Source organism: Lynx rufus, unplaced genomic scaffold, assembly GCF_022079265.1.
Source record: "Lynx rufus isolate CCGP_SWC_20201006 ecotype Redwood Valley unplaced genomic scaffold, mLynRuf1.p SCAF_8, whole genome shotgun sequence".
NCBI classification, from domain to species: Eukaryota; Metazoa; Chordata; class Mammalia; order Carnivora; family Felidae; genus Lynx; species Lynx rufus.
In genome coordinates this window covers 26,110,874-26,130,353 of record NW_025814896.1, presented here as the reverse complement: position 1 = coordinate 26,130,353, position 19,480 = coordinate 26,110,874, and the positions used below count along the sequence as shown (strand labels likewise).

General features: G+C 42.4%; 1 protein-coding gene across 1 annotated transcript in view; it reads left to right on the top strand.

The window, feature by feature from the left end:
* MAPRE1 (microtubule associated protein RP/EB family member 1) overlaps nt 1-19,480 on the top strand; it is a 30,390-nt gene that overhangs the window by 2,284 nt on the left and 8,626 nt on the right. Inside the window, exons 2-4 of the mRNA XM_047068358.1 lie at nt 3,974-4,097; nt 14,751-14,896; nt 17,418-17,625. Coding sequence (XP_046924314.1) covers nt 3,977-4,097; nt 14,751-14,896; nt 17,418-17,625 — 475 coding nt within the window. The 5' untranslated portion in view covers nt 3,974-3,976. The remainder of the gene's footprint in view (nt 1-3,973; nt 4,098-14,750; nt 14,897-17,417; nt 17,626-19,480) is intronic.

Below are 19,480 nucleotides of genomic sequence, written 5' to 3'. Positions count from 1 at the left end.
TCTGTTTTGACTGCCTGGAAGAGCCAATTAATTGGTTGAGTCAGTGGATGTTTATTGTATGTCCACAGGGTGCCTGACCCCATGTATTTAGTGGCTGCAGAGTTTGCGGAGCACATGGGACCAGGTATTAATGTACTGCTAATGAAAGAGTTTTAAATTATATGATGATGAAAGGCCATTAACGTTTTCTGAGCTGGGGTGTGGTCAGGAGACACACGTGGCTTAACCAGCTGCTTACATTTTATGGTAGCATGACACATACAATACCCGCAGTGTGTATGAATGTGGCCAAAATAGATTACAAGTGCTTAGCCTGTGACCGTGCTTTTTGTTTGGATGTATCTCTCCTTGGTCCTCGGTAATAGTGTTTTGCACACAATATGCGTTACATTTATTCATTCAGGGATTTTAAACGGGGGAGACACTTGATCGGATTTATGATTCAGAAAATTCTTTGTGGCTGCTGTGTAAGGACAGATTGAAGCAGTGAGACTAATTTGAAGGCTGCTGCAGTGGATGGGGATAAGAGATAGTGGGGCAGGTCTTGGGCACTGTTTTTGGCACTGCAGGTAGGAGGATGAGTGAGACAAGGCCCCTCCCTGCCTGGATCTTGTTTGTTTAATACCTGGTATGTGTCAGATACCATGCCGAGTATTTTATGTACCTTACCTCATTTAAACCTCACACCGTAATTTTTAGATAGGTGGCATTCCCTCGTAAGATAACTGAGGTGTACTGAAGTTAAGTACCTTGCCCTGGGTCATACAGGGAAAGAGCGACAGCCTCACTCTCAAACCCGGGTCTTCTTAGCTGGAAATTCTCAGCTCTTTTCATAGAGCATATTGCCTCCTGGCCCAAATCTGAAATGATTCAGAAATGAAGAGATAATGACAATCCAATGTAATAATACCTATCATAGAGATTTGAATGAAGTACTGTGGGATCAGGAATTAATTTCCCAGTGGAGTCAGGAATTAAATTGTGTTGGCTTCCTGTATAAAATGGTTTTATCGTCTGAATTTAAAAGCTCAAGAGCGTTGACGGTTTGCTTTCTGAAAAAAGTGTACATGGATACAGTTTTCTGCCTTTGACACTGTCCTGCCCACCTGAAAACAAATAGCATTTATTGCGTGCCCGCTGTGTGCAAGGCACTGTGCCACGTGCTGTGGGGGATAGGTGAATATGGGATGTGAGAGCACAGACCTGATGAGTTATTTATCCTGCCAACCCTTGGTCACCCCTGCTCATAAAGAGGGGATTGGTTGGGTAGATCACTGTCTCTTCTAGCCCTCTCATTCGGTAACTCTATGACTCATGAGGCTTGCAGGAAACCGGTGTGGGAAAACCAGCTCATGTAGTAGGCACGAGGTGGATGGAAGGAAGTGCCACGAGAGAGCATGAGGTCTCATGATGGTTCCAAATTTGCTTTCTTTGAGTTTTGTTTCCCCAGTTGGTAATATTGATGTCTCAGGAAATGAGAGAAATTCTAAGTGTCAAGGTCACTATGAAATCCAGTCCTTTATAGTTCGTTGTGTGTCCTCCTGGTAATTGCCCAGAGATTTCACTCGGTCTGGATTAACGTGACCTTAACTCACATTGCTTGAGTTTTCCTTTCCCACAGTCCTCTACCAGCAGTTAAGTCATTTGGTCTTTTTCACATGTCGGGGAATGAGAATTCTTGTCCCCTTCAAGGTTCTTCTAGCTGGACTAAGAATCAAATTGACATGATACAGATTAACAGGAGAAAATCAAATTTAGTAGGTGTATGTATGGAGAATTTGCATGGTCACGGGAATTCCAAAGACAGGCAAAATGAGGTCTATATGTTCCTCTAAGGAGGGGTCTGGGATTTCAGAGGAAAGGAATGCACATCACAGGGCGATAAGAGCAGGTAATTAGATGTTTGCCCTACCATACAGATGGGTCGCTCATAACATTTATCTCTGCTAATAACCCTTTTTCCTGGGAAAGACCCCCAGTTTAGATTCTTCTGTGTGGTTAAAGAAGGGACAAAAGTTTTTTGTGCACACGGGGTCTCGAGTGCCTTCAGCTGAAAATAATCCACATGCCAAAGTGGCACGTTCTGGGGGCGTGGGGTGGGGGGCTGCCCTGAACCCCTTCACAGACTTAAATGAGAGTGTGATTCTACCCTGTTTAAATCCCCACAATGGATTCTTTAACAATTACAGAATAAAATCGAAACTCCTTACCTTGGCCTGCGGAGTCCTGACGTGATCTGGCGTCTTAATTTCTTTATCCTCTTCTGTTCCTGCTCTCCTTCTTGCTTGCTGGGCCACAGCCACCTTTCACATCTCAGTGTGGCTGTGTCCTTCTGAATCTTAAGCTCAAGCATCAAGTCAGAGAGGCTTTCCCTGACTACATTCCCCACCACCCTTACTTCCTAAATGGTTGATAGGAAATGACATTTGTTTGTGGGTTTGGTGTGTGTCAAGACTTCCACCGCTAGAGCGTGAACTACCGGTGGGCAGACAACTTGTTTCTCTTGCTTTTCCATTTCTTTGGCCCTTGAACAGTGCTTGGTGTACATTTGTTGACTGAATGAGGATGATGATGGCATCCACATTTAATAGCATTTTAAGTTACTGTGTTTCTGTGTGTTTGTTGTTTTGCACCCGAAAGCCTAGCAGAAGGTTGAGGGGCAGCATTTTCTAGTGGCTGGGAGAGAATGTGGATGGTGGGGCTGGACAGGTTTGGCTGCCATTCCCAGGGTTTCTATGTTGAGCCTCTCTCCTCATCTGTAAAATGAGGAGAACGAGGTGAACCTTGCAGAGAGTTGTCGGGGTAAATGACAAGTGTCTGTGAAGCTCCTTAGATGTCTTCCTGTCCCCAGGTGGTTTAGCAGAGAATAGCAGCAAGGTCTCTTCACTGTAAGGTTATTTCCCAACATGTTTGTAGTACTTAGGGTTTTGAAAAGTTTTATTTACTGTTTGATTAGAAAAGTGGATATAGTCTTTAAAGAAAATATGGAAAATAGTGAAAACCAAAAAGAAGAATTAATAAAAGTCCACCATCTGGGGGTGCCTGGGTGGCTCAGTCATTTAAGCGTCTGACTCTTGATTTCGGCTCAAGTCATGATCTCATAGTTCGTGGGATCCAGCCCCACATTGGGCTCTGTGCTTACAGCTCAGAGCCTGTTTGGGATTCTCTCTCTCCCTCTCTTTCTCTCTCTGCCCCTCCTCTGCTCAAGCATGTGCTTTCTCTCTCTCTCTCTTTCTCTCTCAAAATAAATAAACATTAAAAGAGAAAAGCCCACTCTGAAGGAAACTTCTGTGAACATTTTGATATGGTAATGGGTAAGTTTGGACTGACATTTTCTCTTTCTTTTCTTTCTTTCTTTCTTTCTTTCTTTCTTTCTTTCTTTCTTTCTTTCTTTCTTTCTTATTTTGGGATAGAGAGTGAGAGCGAGTGAACGAGGGAGCATGCAAGCAGGGGGAGGGGCAGAGAGAGAGTGGGAGACAGAATCCCAAGCAGGTTTTGCACTGTCAGCACAGAGCCCAATGCGGGGCTCAAACCCATGAATTGTGAGATCATGACTCAAGCCGAAATTAATAGTCGGATGCTTAACCGACGGAGCCACCCAGGATCCCCTGGACTGACATTTTCTGAACAGAGAACATTCTTGTTCATGCATTAGCCTTCCTTCATAAAGCATTTAATCATCTCTTTATATAGTGTCTTTGTTATCTTCAAATTTTATACGAATCACATTAGAATGGGGCCTAACTTTTAGGCTGGTGGGTGTTGGGCAATTCATCCAGGGTCATGCTTATGTGTGGCACTCCAAGCTGGTGGGTGGAATCGTAGTGTTTGATTTGGCCTCTTGGGGAAGAATGTGAAGCTTAAAAATTGTGTACTACAGGTTTGGGTGACTCTCCAGGAAATGGCTTGCTCTCCCTTGCATGCCTAATAATGTGAGCCCTTCTCTTTTCCTCACCTGCTTCCTCACCTGTAGAAGATGGCAGTGAACGTATACTCAACGTCCGTCACCAGTGATAACCTAAGTCGACATGACATGCTGGCCTGGATCAATGAGTCTCTGCAGCTGAATCTGACAAAGATTGAACAGTTGTGTTCAGGTAAGAGAAATCCACTACGCCATTTTTCCAGGAAAGCCTGCAGGTCCTTTAGTAATGCACAGGCCTGTATCTGACTGCAGAGGCCACTGGTTCAGGTTCTGTGTCAACCCTGCCCTAGTTCCACTTCTAGAAGGAACTGTGCTGAGAGGGTGCTTCTGGCCCGCGTGCCACCATCTCTACACCCTGCCGCCTGCTGCCTAGCCCGGCTTTTCCATCTGCACGCTTGTGCGTCCAGATTTGAAATATTTTATTTGAAGATGGAAATTATAATTGTTCTAGTTTTATATTTTATCAGTGGCATTTCTTATTCCCAAGTAGCACAAGACCAAAGACCTGCAAATGCCATCTCAACCACAGTTTTATTGAACTGTTGTTTAACAAGGATTTCGCGGAGAGGTAATGATTTAAAACAAGAACAAAAACATGTTTTGTTTTTGTGTATACTAATTGACATTTAGAAAACTGAAAAGAAGAAAATAAAAAATGCCCATAGTTTCAGTATTCAGAGAAAACTGCCCTTGGGGTTTGCTTTCACTTTTCTGTGCACGTATATATATTTGTATATGTCCCAGCTTTTTTCAGTTAACTGTGTTGTGAATGTTCTCTGGTGTCATTCACTGTCATAAAAATGACTTTGTTGTTTAAAGTTTATTTATTTATTTTGAGAAAGAGAGAAAGCATGCATACACACATGAGTATGGGAAGGGCAGAGAGAGAATCCCAAGCAGGCTCTGCACTGTCAGCACAGAGCCCGACCCAGGGCTTGAACTCACAAACCGTGAGAGCATGACCTGAGCCCAAACCAAGAGCCATCTGCTTAACCAGCTGAGCCAGGTACCCCAAGAGATGACTTATTTTTTTTTTTTTAAACGTTTATTTTTGAGAGAAAATGAGGACAAGTGGGGGAGGGACAGAGAGAGGGGGACAGAGGATCCGAAGCAGGCTCTGTGCTGACAGCACAGAGCCTGATGTGGGGCTTGAACTCACGAATCATGAGATCATGACCAGAGCTGAAGTCTGATGCTTATCCAGTTGAGCGCCCCCAGGTGCTCTGAAAAATGACTTATTTTTAATGGCTACGTATGGGGCGCCTGGGTGGCTCAGTCGGTTGAGCGTCTGACTTCGGCTCAGGTCATGATCTCGCAGTCTGTGAGTTGGAGCCCCGCATGGGGCTCTGTGCTGACAGCTCAGAGCCTGGAGCCTGCTTCGGATTCTGTGTCTCCCTCTCTCTCTGTCCTTCCCCCGCTCATGCTCTGTCTCTCTCTCTCTGTCAAAAATAAATAAACATTAAAAAAAAAATTTAATGGCTATGTACGATTTCTTTGGATATGCTGGAGTTGTTTAACATCTTCCTGACTGGGGACATTTAGGTGGTTTCTAATTTTTCCATAGTGATTTCTAGAAATGGAATTACTAGATTAAAGGGTATGAACTTCAGGCTCTTGGTAATTATTTTTCATGAAGGTGTTATTGGTTTCTATGTCCCCTGAAGACTTTCTGTCTCACCTTTTGAGGGTTGTGCTACCTGCTCCTGACTGTCCTGACATGATAAGAATTGTGTTGGGGTTACCAGAATTGGATCTACTACAGATAGGAGGTGGGGTCAAAAATATGCCAGAAGGATGAGATGTGTATTCTGCTGCTCCTTCAGTTGTTAATCTTGTTTGTGGGGTAGAGAATTAGAACCCTCAGCTTCTCATGGTAGTAACAGTAGCAGTCCTTTAATTGAACGCTTACGTGGCAGGGCCACGTAAATGTTTTTCCAGTATCTCTTCGTGTAACTCTCACTATACTTTCATGAGGTAGAGATGTTTATTAATCTCAGTTTACAGATGAGGAAATGGGCTTAGAGAAATTGAGTAACAAGTCGCCAGTTATACAACCAAGAACAGAATTGAGACTTGAACCTTTGTTTAAATCAAGAGCCGATGTTCTTCAGCTCCTATGCCCTACTTGCTCTCCAGACTTCTCCTTTAGTGGTGCCATTTGTATTGATTTAAACTGACTGGTTTCAGGAGCACCTGGGTGTTCAGTTGGTTAAGCGTCTGACTTTAGATCAGGTCATGATCCCTCGGTCCGTGAGTTCGAGCCTTGTGTCAGGCTCTGTGTGGACAGCTCAGAGCCTGGAGCCTTCTTCGGATTCTGTGTCCCCTCTCTCTCTGCCCCTCCCCCGCTCACACTCTGTCTCTCTGTCTCTCTCTCTCTCTCAAAAATAAACATTAAAAATAAAATGACTGCTTTCATTTATGTGTGTTTTTTTTTAAATGAATTCAGCTTCTGTACTTCCTTATTTTATAGCTAGGTTCTAGTCTTGCTCTTAGTTTGACTTGCTTGGCTTGTTATATCCCCTGGGATGTTTAATCTGGGTTTTACAGGTGGTCAGAGGAAGGCTTCATGTAAAGTTCTGTAGTGAAATGGTGCCTATGAGTCATGCTTGTTTCTCAGTCGTAGTGGGCACAGGTTGGGTGCGGGCACAGGTTGTCAGCCTTAGATCTGTGCTTCCTTTCCCCTGGTTTCCGTTCACTTCCTCAGTCCCATCACCGCATCCCCATTTGTTTGAGGCTCTCAAAGCACTTGCTTGCCCCGTGATTTGTGACTAATGTGGGGATGAGGTCATCCTAATTTTCATTGGGGCCAGCTTTTTCACCAGCAATTTCTCCCTAAAATTTCTCTCTTTCCATATATATACTCTGAGGTATATTTCACTTAATTGGAAAATGAGAACTCTTTTCATGTGTAGATAAGTGGTACATATATGATCTGGCTCCAGATTTATCTCATTCAGACAGGGAGCTGCTGTGAATAGTCAGGACTGGGCATGAAGAGGCTTCAGTCTGCTCTGAGCGATGTGATTTTGGACGTGTCCCTCCACGTTCTAGTTCCTCATCTGTAAACTAGGGAAGTAGGACCAGGCCCACCTATTGGGCTGTTCTGAGGCTCGTCTGTAAAAATAGCTCTCAGATACTGATTCTTGCCAGACTCTGGAGGTGAGTGTAGATCTCTCTGGGGAGGGTGCATGCTTGTCTTAGAGAGGAGACTGCCCGTGGGGCACAGTTTATGTATTACAGAGCCTGGTTTTGAACCCACATCTTTCTGACCACAGAGCCTACACTCTGCTGCATACATGATAATTTTTTTTAAAAAGAAGCATTTGGAAGAGAGTTAAACAAATGTGAATTACATATCATTAATTATAGTGATACTATCTCATTAAAAACCCCTGTGAAGAATTTCCACTTTGTAAGCTGCCTGCCGTTTTTCTTACCCTAGATAAAGTGCTTTTCCCTAGCAGAAAGTGCTAAGTGCAGGACACTTAACCGTGACTTGTAAACAAACTTTTATTCATTCGTAGCTAGTTTTCCTCTGGAGAGCTGTTTAGGAGTTCTCTCCAAGTATGCAGATGTTTGCATTGTGTTTCACCCTGATGCTTAGAAAACCAGGTCTCGGCTTTCAGCATGAGACCAAACAGGATGAGCTGCAGAAACCATGTCCCTGAGAAGGCCTGCTGCCAGGGGATTGGAGTCATAGAGAAAGTGAGCTTCCTCAGACTCTTGAATTTCCCAAGGCCTAAGCAGCCTCCCAGTAGCCTTTAACCAAAGCTGGTGCCTGGTCCCTCCTGGTCTCACCTCTGATAAGCATAGCATCAAGCTGACTAGAATTTTCTTCCAAATACAAGCCTAGAAGGGTAGGGATAGGTTTTTCTCTGGAGAGGGCAAAGCTCTGAGTTCCTACACAACTAATGTGCCAGTTGCCTGTGAAATGGCCAAGTTTTGTCAGCATTGTGAACCCCCCACCCTCCTCCCCGTCCCAACAGTGAAACAAGCCTTGCTTGGCTCTTGTGAGGTAAGGTGAGGATAACTTTCAGAGACAGAGTTGTCAGGTTGTTTCAAGATGTATTTCCATTTCATAGTCTCCCTGTTTTTGAGAGCTAGTCATCAAGTATTTTGGAAGAACAGCCATCAAGGAAAAACCCCTAATCACAGAGAATAATTTGGATGAGGGATTGCTTGTGTCAGAGAGGGGATGCTGGTTGCTTTTTGTCAACCAGTCCTCTGTTCCATATTCAGGCCCCTCTTCATGTTTCCAAGGGTCCAGCGTGGTGCTTTGAACCTGTAGAGTGGCCCTCACTGAATGTTCTCGTCTCCGCTTTCTCTAATTGTCTTCTGTTCTCTAGCCTGGCCTCCTCCATGGTTCCTGTGCTGCACAGAATAGGAAAGGTGTGAGGTGTGCAGTCCCTGGCAAATGCTAGATTTCCTTTTTCCTCAGCTGGTTGCAGGAGCCCTCGAGTTTCTCTAAACAGCCTGTCAAGCTTGCTCATGCTGCTCCGAGTGTGACCACGCCCCTAGCCAGGCCTCCTCCACTTTTTCTCCTCAGGTTTTCCAGACACTCATTTGGAGCCACGATTCCACTGTTCTTCTAGTGTTTCAGGCCTCAAAAGAAGCTAATTCACCAAGTGCAGTATGTCTTCTGAGGGATGCTTTGGATCCCGCCCCTTTTCAGTTTGCTTATTGCTGCCACAGTGGCCTAACTAGGCACATGTTCCCCTCGGATTCCCCTGCCCCCACTCTCTCATACTACAGTGGTCTACAGCCTTTCTCAGAGACCCCAGTCCCCCCTTCTTCTTTTTTAAGAGAGAGAGTGTGCCTGAGTGGGGGCTAGGGGCAGAGGGAGAGGGAGAGAGAATCTTAAGCAGCCTCCATGCTCAGTGCAGAGCCCAACCCTGGAATCATGACCTGAGCTGAAGTCAGGAGTTGGTTGGTTAACTGACTGAGCCACCCAGGTGCGCTGAGATCATGTTTATTGAGTCACAACTCTGTTCAAGAAAGTATCTCTTCCAATTTTTTGCCTGACTCTTCAACCACCTCCTTGATTTTTCTTTGCTGTAATTAAAACAAAAAAGATAAAGTTTTTTCTTTTTTAAAAATGTTTATTTTTGAGAGGGGGGAGTGTGCGTGTGTGTGCACACGCACGTGCACGGGGGAGAGGCAGAGAGAGAGGGAGACAGGATCTGAAGCGGGCCCCGAGCTGACAGCACAGAACCCAGTGCCGGGTTTGAACTCATGAACTGTGAGATCGTGACCTGAGCCCAAGTTGGGCATTCAGCTGACTGAGCCACCCAGATGCCTCAAGAAATTTTTTTCTAATATAAGTAATTTAGGTCTTCCTTATGGAACATTAAGAAAACCATAATTTGCTGTAATGTCACAATTAGTGATAGTCATTGTTATCTTTTAGATGTATTTTCGCCCTTAATTATGGCTTTATTTATTGAGCACTTATCATAGGCCAGACACTTTCCAGAGTGCTTTACATATATAACCTGGGAGATGAGGACTGTCATCGCCATATTATATGTGGAGAAACTGAGGCATAGTTAAGCAACTTGCCCAAAGCCATTCATTTTAGCTGTACTTTCAGTACTTTCCTATAAGCGTTAAACATAATCGACATACACTGTATATATAGTTTTTATTTTTTGAATAACTGAAGGTTTCAAAGTGGTTTAAAATTCAAAAGGAACAAAAAGATAAACAAAGATAAAAAAAGATAAATTGAAAAGTTTCCTTCTAACTCTGTCAACTAGTCACTCCCATTTTTGCTCCAGAGAGAGGGTATATGTACAGGCAGAAACAGCCATCCATATTTTATGAGTGTGTGTTCTCTTTTCCTCCTTTTTACACAGATGGTAGCATGTGTAATCACATTATATATTCCAAAGTGTTTCATATCCATATAGCTGATGCCACTTTGCTTTCTTTTTTGTCTGTGTAAGACCTAGTTTCCTCAGAGCAGTCCCCTGTCAGTGGACATTTGGTTTCTTTCCAGTCTCTTGTTCGTACAGACCCTTAAATTAAATAACAAGTACAAGCGCATGTATGTGTTGGACAGTTTTGTTTCCTGCTTTTAAAATTAAAATAGGATTATTTTTCCCATGTTAAAATATCTTGAGCCTGATTTTTTTTTTTAATTTTTAAATTTTTTTGTTTTTAGAGAGAGTGCATGTGAGTGGGGTAGAGGGGCAGAGAGAAAGTTTTTTTTTTTAATGTTCATTTTGGGGGGGGGGAGAGAGAATGAGACTATCTTAAGCAGGGTCCGTGCTCAGCGCGGAGCCCGACATGAAGCTGGGATCATGACCTGAGTCAAAATCAAGAGTCGAATGTTCAACCAACTGAGCCACCCAGGGGCCCCTTGAGGCTGATTTTTTTTTTTTAAGTTTATTTATTTTGAGAGAGAGGGGGAGGGAGTGGGAGAAAGAGGGAGACAGAAGGGGGCAGAGTGAGGAAGGGAATCCCAAGCAGGCTCTGCACCATCTGCACAGAACCTCACATGGGGCTTGAACCCATAATGACCTGAGCAGAAATCAAGAGTTGGACGATTAACCATCTGGGCCACCCAGGCGCCCAAGGCTGTTCTTAATGTCTGCATTAATGGCTCCTCATAGCCCTCTTTTTCCCAATTTTATTCCTCCTTTAAGATGACTGACGCCTCACCTATTCTCTAAAGTCTGAACATGCTTACATTTAATAGTTAGTGTGTTTTCCGTGTGATGTGTTAGAACCTTGGGAGCTCTTCATCTGGAGTCTTCTGATAGACAAGCATCTCTCGCATGGAATGTTGGCTACAGCTTTCGTCTCATGCTTCAGGGCTCTTCGCACCCGAAAGGATTGAGAACCAGTGCACTTGAGATCTCGCAGGCTTTTGGAGTAGGGGTTGCACTGTTTCGTGTTCTCTGCTTGCAGCACAGATCTTGGTAGGGGGGTGCCGTAGCAGTTGGTGAGACTCGTGGTTGACTCAGTGACATACAGCTGGTTCTGCCCTAAGTCCGTCTACATCTTCAGGCCACAGATTATGTGGGCCTGTTCTCCTGCCACAGATCGCTGGGTCAGCAGCCATCTGAGAGGGGCCCTGCTTGTGCTGCCAGCCTTTGTTCTTAAAGCAGACTGGACTGCAGGCTCCTTTTAACCTGTTCTGTATCCAGTTGAGACATTTCTAGGCCAGGAGTTTTCAGCCCTTTTGTGAAAGGCAGCTGATAAATGTTTTTCTTTTAAACATTTGCCTTCTTTTTTTGTGTGTTCTTTTTTTTTTTTTTAACTTTTTTTTTTTAACGTTTTATTTATTTTTGAGACAGAGAGAGAGAGAGAGACAGAACATGAATGGAGGAGGGGCAGAGAGAGAGGGAGACACAGAATCGGAAGCAGGCTCCAGGCTCTGAGCCATCAGCCCAGAGCCCGACGCGGGGTTCAAACTCACGGACCGCGAGATCGTGACCTGAGCTGAAGTTGGATGCCTAACTGACTGAGCCACCCAGGCGCCCCTTTTTTTGTGTGTTCTAATTATAGAAGTAATATTTACTGGGGCTCCTGGCCAGCTCAGTCAGTGGAGGGTGTGACTCTTGATCTCAGGGTTGTGAGTTCAAGCCCCATGTTGGGTGTAGAGTTTACTTAAAAACAAAAAAATTTTTTAAAGTAATATTTACCATAGTACATAATTGAATATTTAAAAGATAGAATGCATCCAGTACCATCCCCCAGAGATGGCCACTATTTAGTCATTTTTGATCTAAAAAACAGTAATTTCGTATGGTTTAACCGGGTAGGTTGTATTTTCTTCTAGTTATTTTTCTATACATATATATTAAATGACTATATATATGAAGATATTTTGTAGATAAGTTTTTTATATCTTGCTCTTTCTTTTAATATTAAATCTTGAGTTCCCCCCCAAAATAAAAAAATGTATTTAAAAAAAATTTTTTTATAGTTTATTTATGTTTTGAGAGAGAGAGAGAGTGTGAGCAGGGGAAGAGCAGAGAGAGAGAGAGGGAGACACAGACTCCAAAGCAGGCTCCAGCTTCAAGTTGTCAGCACAGAGCCAGACGCGGGGCTCAAACCCACCAACCACGAGATCATGACCCGAGCCGAAGTCAGACACCCAACCTACTGAGCCACCCAGGCACCCCCCCAAAAAATGTATTTTGGATACTTGCATAATTTCTCAGGAAGATGGTGTGCTAATTGATTGCTCTTACTGTTGGACGTAAAGGTTGCTTCCATTTTTTTTTTTTTTAACACCCGTGAATAAAGTTAGCATAGTTTTGTAAGTGAATCTTTGCCCTATTTTTTTTTTTTAATTAACTGCCTTCGACTGGATCCCCAGATGTGTTTATATTTCTTTTGTGAATTGTCCAATTACCTTGTCCATTTTTATGAGGTGTTAATTAATGTTTTTCTTTATGTATCATTTCTCTGCTTCAGCCAGCTACAGTGTAGCAGCATGGTATATCTTTTCTCCCCATCTAGGAAATGCTTTATTCAACTATAAGTTGTTCTAAGAGGATGTAAGATGATGGTACTATGCAAAAGAACGGTGGGCGGGGAGTTCAGGATACCTGGGGTCTGGTTCTAAGCTTGCTCTCTGGCCTCTGTGGTCTTGGGCCACAGTTTTTCGTCCTCAGTTTTTAAATTTATGATGGCTCTAAGGATTCTTCTGGCTCTAAAATAAGGAACTGTGATAGTTCATCAAACAGGTTTTTTCTGAGAAGCATATGACTACTGCTTTTAAGTGGTTTTGGTTGACTTTAGCCAGAAGTTCATGGATGGCTTGAGAATAGTGTGCATTTAGTAAATGCACATTATTTTGCTGTTTCAGAAAATTTCCTTTCATGTGTAGAGCAGTGCTGTGGGTATAGATGCTTAATAGATTATTTTCTGTGTGTGTGTGTGGGGGGGGGTTTATGTGCATGCGCTTTTTAAGCTGATTTTTATGCATCACATTTACATTACAATTAGTAAATTGTGACTTTATTTTTTGTTTTATTTTTTTAATTTTTTTGTTAATTTTTTTTTTTAATGTTTATTTTTGAGAGAGACAGAGACAGAATGTGAGTGGGTTAGGAGCAGAGAGAGAGGGAGACACAGAAGCAGAAGCAGGCTCCAGGCTCTTGAGCTGTCAGCACAGAGCCCTACGCGGGGCTCGAACCCACGAGCCGTGAGATCATGACCTGAGCCGAAGTCAGACGCTCAACCGACTGAGCCACCCAGGCACCCCAAATTGTGACTCTTTTTAAATGTAACAGATTACCCTTCTTTATGCTCTTACTTTGTTAAAGAAACTTGGTTATTGTCCTCTAGAATGTAGGAAGCTCTTGGTGTCCCTATTTTAAAAATATAAATACTGCTAATTGAGTCCCTGGACCTAGAATTCCTTCAGTATATTTTTGTTGGACAAGAAAGTAAATCTGGCACCTCGAAAACCAGGCTTTCACTTTCTGATGCTTCTTTCTACTCAGACTGTCACTGTGGTCACTGAAGTGCTTCTGCCCTTTGCATCTTCTTTCCAAAAATGATGATAATGGCACTGTTATGCTAGAACTGGCCGGGAGCCAGATTGGCCTGATTTAAAGTAAGTTGACAGTGCGTATTACAGCAGTCTCGCTCTGCAGAATGCCCCTTGGTTCGTCCCTGGGTTTCTTGTCCCTACCGCTGGTTGGCTCCTTTGGCCCCTTTAACCTTTAGCCCTGCAGGGACAGTTCAGTGCACTGGGAACCCTTCCCTGTCTGAGGAGAGTGTGGTCTGGTAGGCTTTAGAGGAGTTACATTCATGGACATTTTAAGCACCAAGGAAATATTTTTGGGGGTGGTGATGGGAAAAAATGGGAAAGTGGGGGGAAGGAATGAAATTGGAAAGCAAATGGGATGAAATCTATGTAATGATTGTCTGTAGTTACTTTAAAAAAATTCAATGGGAGAACACAAAAATGTCTTCTATTTAACTTTGTTTATAAACTGTTGGGTTAAGTTTATGTAGAGATGTGAAATCTCAGGGAGACAGTCCTCTTAGAAAAACATTTAACCTGGGTCAGAGGATGGATCTTTAAAGTACTTGGGAAATCCCTACTCTTGCTAGTGGAGAGGAGGGTATGTCCTTGCAAAAAACCAGAGTCACCTCTCTTTCTGTTTTTGCTCTTCTAGGCATTCATTTTCTTTTTCTTTTCTTTTTTTTTTTAAGTTGTTTTTAGAGAGAGCACACGTGATTGGGGGAGGGGCAGAGAGAGACAGAGACAGAATCCCAAACAGGCTCCACAGGGTCAGTGCAGAGCCCGATGTGGGGCTTGAACTCACACCCTGAGATCATGAGACCTGAGCTGAAGTTGGACTTAACCAGCTGAGCCACCTATGTGCCACTAGTGTTAATTTTTCTTTATAGTGGTCATTTTATTGTCATGCTGGTTTGTTACAAAGAATAGTTTTAAAATGTCATAGAAACATTTCTTTTCTCCTCATCACAGGCTTCTGCATTGCAAGTGTGTTAGAACTTAGGTGAAACCAGTCTTGTTACTGATTTTGAGAAATTGACTTTGAAGTCATGTGGTAATGAAGCTTTTGGGTTTTATAGATCTACCTTGTTATTTTTTTAATTAATTAATTGTTTTGAAGTAAACTCTACCCCCAATGTGGGGCTCAGACTCACGACACCAAGATCAAGAGTTGCATGCTCTGTCAATGGAGCCAGCCAGGCACCCCAGTAGGGTCCAGTTTACAATTTTTTGAATTGTACGTGGGTTAAATAAGTCTGAGCAAAAGTTCATCCTGCTTTTTTAATCATAGCATTTAATGACCTAAGTGTGTATTTTATTCTCTTGTTGTTCATTCAGGGGCTGCCTATTGTCAGTTTATGGACATGCTGTTCCCTGGCTCCATTGCCCTGAAAAAAGTGAAATTCCAGGCTAAGCTAGAACACGAATACATCCAGAACTTCAAAATACTACAAGCAGGTTTTAAGAGAATGGGTGTTGACAAAGTAAGTAAATTTTATTCTTTCATTTAGATTTTTCTTTTTAGGTTGTTTCTTAACTAGTAATTGTTACTAGTGGACGTTTGCTCCCCTTCCCCCTTCCCCCCCCCCCCAGCCCAATTCATATAGTTATCTTTTCTCCAGTTAACATAGAATTTACTGGGAGCAAAGTTTCCCTCTACCCTCCTATCCTTGGTTCTCCTGTTTTTCTCCTTTATTTTGAAGTTACTCGTGTTTGGAGGAATCAACCTGTAAATCTGTACTCATGATTTTTTTTTTTTTAATAATACTGTTTAATCTTTATTAGTCTGAGATCTAATCCTTTTTATCCCTGGATTTACATCTGTAAAGCATAGCATATGGTAGAATAAGTAGTTCTAATAGAGAAGATTCTAGAAATACTTGCTTTTTATAGCAGGGTATAGGGAAGATCCCTTGTGGGTGCTGGCAAGTTCCCTTTTGCCCCCAATGATATTTGAAGGTACCAGAAACACAGTCCACCAGACTTCATTAAGGACAAATGTTATCTCTGTTTTAATAGATAATGTATTACTGCAAAATTAATGTTTCTCCCCTCCCCGCTCATTAGAATGGTTTGTTCTTTTATTTTTTTTAATTTTTTATTAAAATTTTTTTAATATTTAGTTTTGAGAGAGTGAGAGAGATAGGCTGAGTGGGGGAAGGGCAGAGAGAGAGAGGGAGACACAGAATCCGAAGTGGGCTCCAGGCTCTGAGCTGTCAGCACAGAGCCTGTTGCAGGGCTTGAGCCCACGGACCATGAGATCATGACCTGAGCCAGAGTCAGACACTCAACCAACTGAGCTACCCAGGCTCCCCTAGAATGGTTTATTCTTTTAAGTCATTTTTGGGGAAAAACATTTTTTTAGTAAAGTTTGTAATCACTCATTATCTTGCTGGTGTCGCTGGTCTGTATTTGCTGTGAAATCAGTCTTATTTTTATTTTAGTTTTGTCTCTATAGAATACATAGAACATACATTTGTATTGAATGAAAATCATCTTGTTACCAGGCATAGTTTAAACTAGGTGTAGCTTATTATATGCAGTAATTTTTCTTTTCATAGAATTCTATTTTATTCTATTTATTAAATTTTTTTTAATGTTTATTTTGTTTTTTGAGAGAGAGATACGGAGCGTGAGTAGGGGAGGGGCAGAGAGAGAGGGAGACACAGAATCTGAAGCAGCTCCAGGCTCTGAGCTGTCCATATAGCCCGATGCGGGGCTTAAACCCATGAACTGCGAGATCATGGCCTGAGCCAAAGTCAGACACTTAACCGACTGAGCCACCCATACATCCCTATGCTTTATTTTTTTCAACAAGGAAAATTTCTAAAGCATACAAAAGTAGAGCAACTAGTACGATGATCCCTCATGAACTTCAGCAATTATCAAATCATGGCCAGTTTGTTTCAGATATACCTTTACCCCACCTGCTGTAGTCAGGGAGTATTGAGAAGTGAGTTTTTGTTTGTACATTTTGTTTGTAAATGCTTTAGTATCATACAAAGCAATTTCTTAAAATTGTATTTATTTGCTTAGAGGGGTAGATATGGTTCAGATTATTACATACATTCTTCTTTATGAAAATACAATTGCCACTGGAATCCTTGAAGAGTTAAAAGATAATTACACTCTGGCCAATGGTCCAACAATTTGAGGTCATAACTGATAACACGATCCTTGTACAATAAAAAAGTTTATAGGGTCCTTAAAGTATATTTTAATAGGATTGGAATTACTTGAAAAACATAACCGTTTTGTAGAAATCTGTTCTGGGACTGATTATGTACCTTGAGCGTTTTTTTTTTTTTTAATATATATTTTTTTCAACGTTTATTTATTTTTGGGACAGAGAGAGACAGAGCATGAACGGGGGAGGGGCAGAGAGAGAGGGAGACACAGAATCGGAAACAGGCTCCAGGCTCTGAGCCATTAGCCCAGAGCCTGACGCGGGGCTCGAACTCACGGACCGCTTGAGCGGTTTTTAAGACAGAATTTTTTCCCCCTTTCTTTTTTTTCTGGATGAATTTTTTTTTTTTTTCCCAGTTTTACTGAGATGTGGTTGACATGACAGAATTTTCTTTAACAGTTCATTGTAGGTACCGGTGGTTGGTTTGTGCTCTAGGTTTCATACTTTGTGATAGGCACTGTGGCCGTGCAGGTTGCATAGGAGATTTACTCTTCACAGTGCAGTGACATGTCTTACGATGCCTTTGGATATGTGTATGTGACTTCTATATGATACAAATGATGCTTATTCTTTTGCCTTTCTAATTCCTTTTGATGGACTGGGAGGGTGGTTGCCAGGTCTAAGTACTTTGTGGAAGGCAAACTGAATTAAACTCTCTCTATAAACTTTCAGGGGCTTACTTAGCACTAAGTTCTTGCCTCTAAAAATTTTTTTTTCTCCTTTTGGCAGAGCTTTATACTGATTTGATGCATGGACATGTTTGATGCTTGCCAAAAGCCTCTTGCTTTGGGCTAAATAGTCTTGATATTTCTCTGCAGATAATTCCTGTGGACAAATTAGTAAAAGGAAAGTTTCAGGACAATTTTGAATTTGTTCAGTGGTTCAAGAAGTTTTTTGATGCAAACTATGATGGAAAAGACTATGACCCCGTAGCTGCCAGACAAGGTCAAGAAACTGCAGTGGCTCCCTCCCTTGTTGCTCCAGCTCTGAACAAACCGAAGAAACCTCTCAGCTCTAGCAGTGCAGGTAAAACAACAAAACAAAAACACCATTTCCAAATAATAGTATTCCAAGTATTCATTCATTCAGCCTTCAGTCAGAATCTCTTGAGCAGCTGTTGGCTTTGGGAGATTAAGCAGCTCACTCCCAGCCATGTGGTATGAGCATGGGTTGTGGCACAAGGCAGACCTGTGTTTGTTCTTGGGTCACTGTCGCTCTGTTTAAGCCACTTCATCTCTGCCCCACAGTTTCTTTCTGTATAAAGTGGGAATTTCAGTACTTGCCCCAGAGGGTTATTCTTGAGGCCTGAATGAATTCAATGAATTTAATTTTGTCAACACTGTTTACTTGTGTGGGGTAGAAATTCTTCAGGTCAGCTCACATAGAAGAGAGCTTTAGTTTGAACATGAGGACATTTCACAGGACCCTAGGATGGGAAGTTACAGCCAGATGTGAATACCTAGGAACTGAAGGAGTTTCCTAGGTCTTTTAGGGACTGTGCTTGGCTCTCTGCATCATCGTTCTGTCTGCAGACCAGCTTCCTGTGCTTACTTCAGGCTTCCCTGTCCTCCCTAAAATTTGAGCTGCTGAGTGGCTTTGGCTTGCTGTGATGCCAGCAGAATCTGGGAGGCAGTTTTTAGAGACCTTCTCTAGAAGGTTTTGGCCTGGTAGGTTTCCCAAAACCTGTAGTGTATTCATGAAACACACATACGCTTTGGGACAGGGCAGGTGTTCTACAAATGCTAACTCCTCCTTTCCAGAAGGTAGCAAGAATATTAGTTAAGATCCCATAGTACCTTGAGAGAGAGGCTGATCCATCTGGTAGATAGAGAGGGACATTGAGTACTCTTAATTTTCATAGCTTTATGGATATACAGCTTTATTAAGATGTGATTCACTTGCCGTACAATTCATCCATTTAAAATAGACAATTGAGTTCTTTTTAGTATATCTACAGATATGTTCAACTATCACCACATCCAATTTTAGAATATTTTTATTACTCCCAAAAAGAAACCTCGTGTGTGCCCTGTTGCGGTCACTTCCCGTTTTCCCCTAGCTCTTCCCTTCCCCTCAACGCCAGGCAACCACTGATCTGCTTTGTCTGTGGATTTACCCATTCTGGACATTTCACATAAAGAGGATCATAGAGTATGTGGTCTTTGTGTCTGGCTTCTTTCACTTAGCATAATGTTTCCCAGATTCATCCACGTTGTAGCACGTGGCAGTACTTGGTGGTTTTTAATGGCTAAGTTATACTGCATTGTATGGCCGTACCACGTACCATGTATCTGTTCACCACTTGATGGTTATTTGGGTTGCTTCCACTCTTGAGCTGTTATCAGTAGTGCTGCTTTGAACACTCCTATATAGGTTTCTGTGTGGGCCTATGTTTTCATTTCTCTTGGCATATATCCAAAGGTATATACTTGTGGAACACAATTCTTGGGTCATGTGGTTACTCTGTTTGACCTTTTGCAGAACCACCTATTTTCCAAGTGGCTGCAGCGTTTTACATTCCCATCAGCAGAGTGTATGAAGGTTCTGATTTCTCCAAATACTGGGTGTTAGCTTCTTAGAGTGGGGATCTGTGTAGGTAACCCTGTGCATTTCGTATTTCAGGTGCTGGTAACAGGCATGTGGAGACTTGTAGTAAGCATTCAATCTTGGGGATGAACGCAGACTAGAAATCACCCAGAGGAATGCCTGTACCTGTGGGTGAAAGGCCTTATGGTTACTGAATAGTTTGGGGTATCAGGAAGATCAGATATTTTTAAGCCTGGCATAATGTGCAGCTTTACAAAATAGTTGCTGAATACATGATTAAAATCATGGGTGATAAATTTACCTCAAGGTAGCCCATCCTTGATTGTTTTAACTT